This window comes from Sorghum bicolor, chromosome 1 (assembly GCF_000003195.3).
Source record: "Sorghum bicolor cultivar BTx623 chromosome 1, Sorghum_bicolor_NCBIv3, whole genome shotgun sequence".
Classification (NCBI taxonomy): domain Eukaryota; kingdom Viridiplantae; phylum Streptophyta; class Magnoliopsida; order Poales; family Poaceae; genus Sorghum; species Sorghum bicolor.
The window spans coordinates 26,315,729-26,325,141 of NC_012870.2; the positions used below are offsets into that span (position 1 = coordinate 26,315,729).

Consider the following 9,413-nt stretch of genomic DNA (forward strand, 5'->3'; position numbering starts at 1 on the left):
GCTCCCCAAGAGTGGGCGTCGCTGTTTGGGCTCTAGAAATATTTGGGAGAAAAAACAGAGAGACTCTATTGGTCTGATTTTTACATAGAGAGTGGTTTATCTGCACACAAAAAGAGGCGGGAAGACACATATAGATATATATTTAAATTTATATATATATATCTGCGAAGAAATATATTTATATGTGTGTGTGTGTATATATATATATATATATATATATATATATATATATATATATATATATATATATATATATATATATATATATATATATATATATATATATATAGCCTAAATTCAGTAGGGAAACTAGGTTTTGAAGGGGGTGTTTGGTTGGACGTACTAAAATTTAGTAGGTACTGTAGTTTTTTCGTTTTATTTGATAATTAGTGTCGAATCATGGACTAATTAGACTTAAAAGATTTATCTCGCAAATTATTCTTTAGCTATGTTTTTAGTTTTATAAATAATCTATATTTAGTACTCCATATATATGTCAAACATTCGATGTGATATGAGTTAAAAAAATCAGTACAAACCAAACCGGAACGAGTGCTGGTTGAGTCAGGGTGCGCTGGCTTGCTAAGCTCAACAACTACTAGCGTCTAGAAGCTTTTTTCACTCAGCTGTGTATATATAATTCTGAAAATCCACAGCAACATCATGGACACAATGCAGGAGTATATATATACATGTATCCTGCTCCTTCACGGCGGCGGCGCAGCTAGGCCGGTCTTAGTGGAGAGTTCATGACGTTGTTTACAAGACTGACATGTCATGTGAAATGAAATGAAACATGAATAAAACAACCACTCTCAATGAAGAGCTTCATTTCATAGTTTCATAGGCATTTAATTTCAAGACTTATAGAGAGTTGGTAATCGTGCCAAGAGAGTTTCATCTAGATGAAACCCATTTCTTCTCTCTCTACTTAAATACATTGCCATGTCATCAGAAAAGTCTATGTAACAACCTATTTAATGCAAATGAAACTCATATAAAACTCGATTGAGAATGGCGTTAATGCAACTGCAAGGAAGTCTGCGCGTCCACATGCAATTCTGCACGCAGACGCAGACGCATAGTGAGTTCTGGCAGCACCGCCAGAGGCCGGCGGAGATCGGAGACCACAAGTGTCGTCCCCGGTCGTTGTCAACGGCCGGACAAATTCGATCGATCGTAGCAATCACGGCCGCATTACTGATCGTAACAATCGCGCGCCAGTCGCCGTAATCGCCGGAGCTAATAAGTTAGGTCAGGCAAATACAATGCACGCGCCTGTATTTAAGAGCAGAGAGGGATAGAGAGATAGATACTAGCTAGCGTGCATATATACATGGATGTTTATAACTAATGAGAAAAAGGGGCTACGTACCTCCACACTGTGGTCTAAATTATTATTGACGAGAGTACATATAGGTTGGTCCATTTCTGTATGATCGATCTGCTCTTAATCAATACTCAACAGTGTCCGCAACTGATGATGCCATATTCTCCAAATTTAATTTAGGTGTTCGGTAGCCGCAAGTCGACCACCACAAGTCCACAACCAATTCATGCCCTGGCGGTCCAAATCCCGGGCTCAATTTCTCTATGCCCTTCAATGAATGTAAATAGCTAGTTTTCCTCACGATCTGAAAACATCAGAAAAAAAATAGGCAACGGGTTTTCTTTCAAGTACTAGATGTCCATATATATCAATGTCGACAGATCATCACCGACTAATTTTGTTGAATGTTCATAACAGCAAAAGGAGAGAGCTCCAACGCGCGCGAGGGCCCCGTGTACGTCCTCCCCTTCTCTTCTCACTGCTCTTGCATCCACCGTAGGTACTTGCATTGGCTTGACATCGCTAAACCAGTGGCCCATAATATATGCCCGTCACATCTCATCTCATATAAAACAGGGACCTGAATGCGTTACAGTAGTCCACGGCGGATGAGATGGCGTGGTTATGACGACGATGAAATTTAAGTGCTAATGAAGCGCTCCTGCTTTAGCTTTAGCTTTCATTCGCTGTCGTTGCTAGCTGGAGATCGGATGCCAACTAGCGCAATCGAGAGACCCCGACAGATAGAATGATCCTGTTGCAAAAGGGAATGGGGTATGGAATGTTGGCATCAGCAGCTGGCAGCAAAGTGTATGCTGGGGGGCTTCAAGATCGATATTTGGCATCCCAAACAGTGTCTGATATATAGCTAACACATGGAGAGGGGTTTCGCGTTGCAATATGTATTCAAGGGTTCCTCAAACTAAATGCATGGATTCTCCTTTCGTTCCAATTTAGGGGCCGTTTCGGTTAAGGAGATTCTCGGGTAGGAATGTTCCACTCATTTACAATGGCCGGAATAGTTCCTGGCCCCTGTTCCAGGTCAAACGAACACATTTTAGTTTGAGGAGAGTTTTACTACAGTACACCTCTTACTCCCCAAGAAGTAATATCTTGAATAAATCATAGCCTTTGATTTTTTTTAAAAAATATATATTTTAAAATACAATAATAGATTTATATAATTAAAAATAATTGAAAAAACAAATAATACCGACAATCTCCGCTGGCCTTTTCTTTCTTATCCTGACGCTGCAAGCATGGATCAACAATTATTAGGGACAAAAATACTGTCATGGCAATCTTCATCCGAGATTTTTTGTTAGGATATTGTGGGCATGTTATGTTGACATATACTTGTAAATCACGATGACATACTTGTCCTCATGTTAAAAAAAACATCAGCGCACCTTTGTATGTCACGTTCCAAAAATCGGTACCATTATATTGTGCACCATACATGCATGCACACCTATCACGTTAAAGAATGATTGCTAATTCTCTATCATGTTAAAAAAATAGATATACCAAACTTTCCAAAAAAATAGTCGACATATTTGGATACTTTCTTTTCTTCCAAAATTAGAAACAATTAAATATTTATTTTATTATTACCTCCTATGAAGTAATCTGTGGTAAAAGACATCCAGATCAATGGTTCACAATTATTTGGGTGTACCACAACAAGATCCGTCTTTGATGTGAAGGCATTGAGCTTGAGATGGTCAACAACAATGGAGAAGGCCAACTGAGGAGTCCATGCGCGATGGACCGGAAGTGGTGAAGGATGAATGTGAAGGTTTGGACCGAGGCACCAAGGGCCGAAGGATGGATCGTGGACAGCTAGCATTTGGACACGTCGACAAGCAAGTGTAGATGCGAGGAAGATGATGAAAGACAATGTTAACCGAAGTCAAGATGGGGATAGGACCACATGAAGGCGGGCACACGAGCACTTGGTGATAGGATGGTCGAGGACGTGCGGGACACGCGTCGACATCGTGAGCATAACAACTACACGACTGCAAGTGGGTTTGATGATTTGGGCCTCAAAACTGTGATGGTAGGTTTGCCAGGTTTGGGCCTCAGAACCTAGGGAGGATCTTGGGGTGACACATGGCGTCATCGGAGAGCTTGCGTCGAGGCGAAGCAATTTTGTGAAGAGCCCATGGCCGTCCGATGCATGAAGTCCAGTTTTCCCCCATGACTGAATGGTTCATGAAAAATACCTAGGGGTAGTATTGGAATGTGTAATGACTATAAATAAGGATAGTGGCTGCCCAAGATAGCCATATCTCCCATCTAAGTTTATTTCCTTAGGCTAGCTAAGTAGATCTCTCTTAGATAAGATTGCAAGTAGAGAAGGTGAGCATCCATGCATGCACCTTCAAGGGTACATCTTGGCTTGTTCTTATCATGGAACAAATTTGGACTGGTTCATGATTCAAGATTTCTACAAGGAGCTCACTAACATAGCTCGCAATCACATTGACGCTGTTGCTGGTCTGACCTTCTTCTAGTTAAGTGTAAGGATGTGAATAGTTTGATTGAGAAGATGATATCCAACAAAGATGTGGACCGACAAATGAGTCCAACCCCGTAAGCAAGCGATGCACACCATCAAGGCGGACTCACTCTCTTAAAAGATGAGTTTTCTCCTTAATCATGAAAAAGCTAGTTTGAAGCAGGATCTACAGACAAGGGAGAAGATGAACACACAAGAAGCTCGTTCAAGCCATGAACGCTTACATGACGTGCGAGGTCTGTGGTGACACCAAACATTTGAGAGACAATGCCTCAAAACACATGAAGACATAAACTTCGTTAACAACAATGAGTATCATCATTAACAAAACCAAGGACAACAGGGAGGTAACAATTTCAACAGTTATAATAATAGTCAGACTTCTCTTAAAGATCTTGTTCTTGGTTAAGATAAAATAAATGAAAGCATGAATTAAATGTTGTATAACCAATTATAAGGTGCTTGAAAAAAATTCATGCTAATTTTGAAGATATCTCTTCTTCCATTAAAAAGAAATTGAGCTTCAATAAAATGCTAGAAACACAGCTTGCTCAGCTAGCTTCTACAATTTTGTCTTCCAAAAAGGTAAGATGCTCCCTATGAAACCCGAGCAAGGTTCTTACAATCGTTGCACGGACAATGAATTTTAGTTTCATTCTAGGCCATTGCATGCTTCTTTGTCGCTTCAATAAATCTATCCACTTCAGTGTGAAAACCTATCTTCCATCTTAATGAACCATACATCCATGAGTTTTGGGACCATCTTTTTTGAAATCAATCAAAGCAAAAAATAGGATCAATTGATATAAGTAATAGAAACTATGAAGGATATTTGTATATTTGCTTAGCCCGTAATAATGAAGCAATTATTTATCTTTCAAATATTTATTATAATAAAGATTTTTAAAGAAATAATTTGCACCAATTATTATTGTACCCATTATTGTTGATGGAAAAACTTAAACCCTTTTTGAAAAAATAAGAATGTTGATAAGAAATAATTATAATTCTAGATCTAGATCTAAACCTAATCCCTACATAAAGACTAACTAATAGACCATTGAAATCAAGAGATGGTCACTAAATAAGGGTAGAATCTTGTTTCCCTACTAAATTTACCCTAGTACTACCATCAAATATTTGATATAATTTCATCCATAAATACCCCAACCACCATGCAAGAGAGAAAATCAAAACCTAAATTAAGCACTAATATACAATTAAAACTTCAAAGAAAAAGTTTGTAAGAGCATCTCCAAGAGTTCCCTAAATGAGGTTGCTATCCTTAATATTTTGGCAAAACAAGAAATTTCCTTCTCCAATGGTTTGCTATTCGAAGTTGCCATTTTTATCGAGTTGGTAAAACACCCTCCCGCGTGCGCATTTATCCGCGCGCGTATCGGTGTTGCTATCGGTCTCCCGCGGTTCATTGCCGGTGTTCCCGCGCAGTGACGGACAATTCAGGATCTTCCTCGGCCTATATCTATCGACTGATCTCCCGCGGCCGCCAACTGACTGCGATCAAGGAGGAAGGACCAGGGAGCAGGGAGAACACGCGAAGCAGGAAGAACCAGGGAGCAGGGACGCGATCGAGGAGGAAGGACTAGGGACCAAAAACGTCGTGCCGATCGACGCCGCGCCGATCGACGCCGCGCCGTCCGGGATCACGCGCCTGCTCGCGTGGCCATCTCAGGAAGAGATCGCCCTCCATCTTCCTGATTGATCGACCTCCGTCAGGATCAGGTTCGGCGTTTCTGTTCCCATCGACCTCCATCTTCCTGATTGATCGACCTCCATCAGGTTCGTCAGGTTAGGTGCTAGATCAATTGATCCCTCGCGTACATCAAAGTCTTGATAGATCGATAGTCCTCGTCAGGTTAACTGTACGTAGAGTTCAGTAATTTAGGTGATAATTGATAGGGTTTCTAGTTGGTAGTGTATAGGGTTCATCTATTCCAGATCACGCAATTTGCTACTGTCAGGTATTCCAGATCCCGCAATATGTTGAGGTGCCCATGATCAGATAGCACATATGGTCACATGTACTAGGATTCAATTTTTGCCGCCGGCCTTTATTCCGTTTACAGAAGCACTACTGTCATGTATTTCCTGATGCGTTTGATTGGTAGTCTAGGTCCAGCTTGTGCCGCAACAGGAAGCAATATGCTATCATGAACATAGTACATGTGTAGCAGTAATGCAGTACATGTGTCATCGTCATTGCTAATTCTATTCATTGTCATAAATTTTGTAGCCTCATGGAAGGAGAAGAGGAAAGTTTCTTGTCAGGCATTCTTCTCGAAGGAGAAGACTCTCGTGTTGCTGGTTTGGAAGAGCTGACTGTTCCAAACACCCAAGAAGTTGTGCAGGCAAGCCGCGGTACAAAGGGAACCAGGAGATCAAAAAATTTCCATTACAAGGAGGACGAACTAGTGTGCTTGGGGTGGTTGAAAGTTAGCAAAGATCCCGTCAATGGGGCTAATCAATCGCGTAGCACATTTTGGGGAAGAGTTCATGCTTACTATGAGGAACACAATGAAACTGGAGCTGTTCGTACAGAGAGTTCGATCATGCATAGGTGGCTGACAATTCAATTCCAAGTCAACAAGTTTTGTGCAGCTTATGAGGCCATTACACGTAGGAATCAAAGTGGCACAACTATCACAGATAAGGTATAAAACATGTGTTCTATGTGATCATTATGAAGTTTTTTGTGCAGCTTATGAAGTTTTTTTAAATGCATATACATTGACAATATCTCTTTACAGATTAACGATGCAAAAAAGCTCTACACGGACTGGGACAAGGACAAAAAATCTTTTGCTCTTGATCATTGTTGGAACATACTCAAGGAGGAGGACAAGTGGAAAGCCAAGATGGTAGAACTTGCTGAGCTAGAGAAAATAGCAGCAAACAAGAAGAAGCAAAAAAGTGCAAAGGTGTCGAGGCCAAGGGATCAAGGAGCCACTAATAATGATCACGTCGTAGCTGTTGATGCCGAAGAAACCGAGCCAAGGAAAAGGTCTGATGGGATCAAGAAGGTGAAAGAAAATCATAGGCGAGGAGGTGGTGAGGCTTGCATGGCAGCCATGGAGAAGATGTGGGCAAAGAAGGAGGAGTCCGATAAGGAAAAAGAGAAGGCGAAACAGGAGAGGTTCATGGCTTCACTTGCAATAGACAAGGAAGCACTAGAGTTGGAGAAGAAGAGGGCTGATGCAGATTTAAAAAGAGCTGAAGCCGATTTGCTCAAAGAGGAAAAAGAAATCATGATGGCGGTCAGTGGCCCTCTCCAGCTTCAGTGGCTTGAGATGATGCAACAGCAGATTGTGGCTAGGCGTCAAGGAAATTCAACTTAGTTTCATTTGTTTTCCTATGCATCACAAGATTTTCTTTACTTTTTTTAGTTTGCTGTCAAAGCATCGGAACCTTTATTCAGTTTAAAATGTCATCCATACTTTATTTTGCTTCAAATTATTGTTTATTGTATGCACCAGTACTTGACTGCATGGTACTGTGTCTCTTTACCTGCATGGTACTGTTCTTGAATGGTGTGCTTCACGTGGATGAAATAAAAAGTAACGATCCATCATGATATGTCCACAACAGTTCACATGGATGAAATAAAAAGCACAATCTAGTACGAATATAAATCGGGATGATTGTTCCACAGGTGTTCGATGAGATCTTCTTTCAACTGAACATGTGTATCCTTGTCTCTGATCTGTCTATGCGCCTCGATATATTCATCTAGTGATCGAGCAGCTCGACCATGAGCAGGTTCCACATTGTCAGCATCATCTTCAAAACGCTCATCAGGGTCGACCAAGAATCCCTCATCTTCCACAATCATGTTGTGCATTATGACACAAGCCCTCATGATCAATGCCAAAGTCTCAATGTCCCAAGGGCGTGCTGGTCCTCGAACAATGGCGAATCTAGATTGAAGAACCCCAAAAGCTCTTTCCACCATCTTCCTCGCTGCTTCTTGCGATTTGGCAAAATATTGCCTCTTGTTACCCATAGGATGCCTGATTGTCTTTACCAAAGTAGCCCAATCAGGGTATATACCATCTGCAAGGTAATAACCCATGTTGTAGTCGTGGCCGTTGACAGAATACTTCACTTCTGGAGCTCTACCTTCTGCTAGGTTATCAAACAATGGAGATCTATGAAGAACATTAATGTCATTGTGAGACCCAGGCATTCCAAAGAAGGCATGCCATATCCAGAGGTCTTCAGAAGCAACAGCCTCCAAAATGATTGTGGGCTTCTCCACATGCCCCTTGTACTGACCTTGTTTGTCATATGGACAGTTCTTCCATGCCCAATGCATACAATCGATGGACCCTAACATTCCTGGAAAGCCTTTCTTCTCACCCATTGCAAGTAAGCGTGTTGTGTCTGCCTCATTGGGATGTCTGAGATATTCATCTCTAAAAATCTCAACAACTGCAGCAACAAACCTACGTAGGCTCTCAAGTGCAGTACTTTCGCCAATGCGGATATACTCATCTGTCGCATCAGCTGGAAGCCCATAAGTGAGCATACGCATTGCGGCAGTGACTTTTTGTAAGCAACTCAATCCGAGTACATTGGCCGCACTGTATTTCTGCACAAAGTAATCATCGTGCGCTTCAACAACATTCATTATGCGTAAGAAAAGAGGCCTAGACATCCTGAACCTAGAAAAACAAAAATATAGTTTGAGAACTATGAAAATATTTGGGCACAGAAAACAATTCATTCAATGTTAAAAGGACAACAACCTTCGACGGAATATTTCGGGGCCGTATGTTGGATTCTCCGCCATATAATCTTGATACAACCTGTCATGTCCGCCTTGCCTATCACGGTGAAGAACTCTATGACCTTTCACAGAGCCACCGTGTCTACCTTTCTCGTTGGAAAAGTTTTCTACTATTTGAGCAGTGGCTAGTATCAGAGACTCATCGTCATCGGATGATTCTTCATCTAATGTTCTTCGAGAACGGGATCGCTTCCTAGGCATGATTCCTGATGGACAAGTGTATAATTAATAAGAAATTCTAGATGACCTAGAGATGGACGGCATGTGCAGAACCGATGAGGAGGTGGATGATGCTCACCTGCGCCTGGATGATCTAGGCCTGGTGCCTTGGTGCGGTCAGAACCGATGCGTGGAGGAGTTGATGTTCACCTCGGCGGCGGCGGCAAGAAGTTGAGTCGCAGGTGCACCGGCGGCGCAGAAACAATCGCTCGAGGCCACTGCCTGTTATTTCCGTTGGCCCTCAGCCTATTTGTGGGCCTCGTTTTTTAGTTTAGCAAGCCCAAATGGCAAACTCTTGGAGAAACAACAAATTTTGACTTGGCAAATATTTTATCAAGTTGCTAAAATAGAAGATTTGGCAAGTAGAATTTAGGGAACTCTTGGAGATGCTCTAAGAGCATCTCCAACAACTTGGTATTTCAACATGCTATCCTACCAAATTTGCTAAAAGCATAAAAATCCTTCTCCAACAACTCCTTATCTCAACCTGCTAAATTTCCCAAGTTGCTATCCAGAGGTTTCTACTGCCGAGA

The 9,413-nt window shown here is 41.6% G+C and overlaps 2 protein-coding genes across 2 annotated transcripts; one reads left to right on the forward strand and one right to left on the reverse strand.

Moving 5' to 3' along the window:
- LOC8059468 lies at window positions 6,127–7,274 on the forward strand. Its single transcript, XM_002464573.2, has 2 exons — window positions 6,127–6,526; window positions 6,623–7,274. The coding sequence occupies exons 1-2, from the start codon at window positions 6,425–6,427 to the stop codon at window positions 7,208–7,210; spliced, it is 690 nt and encodes a 229-aa protein (XP_002464618.2). The 5' UTR covers window positions 6,127–6,424; the 3' UTR covers window positions 7,211–7,274.
- Window positions 7,489–8,406, reverse strand: LOC110431742. The gene has a single exon (XM_021451230.1). It carries the CDS (start codon window positions 8,404–8,406, stop codon window positions 7,489–7,491), a length of 918 nt encoding a protein of 305 aa, XP_021306905.1.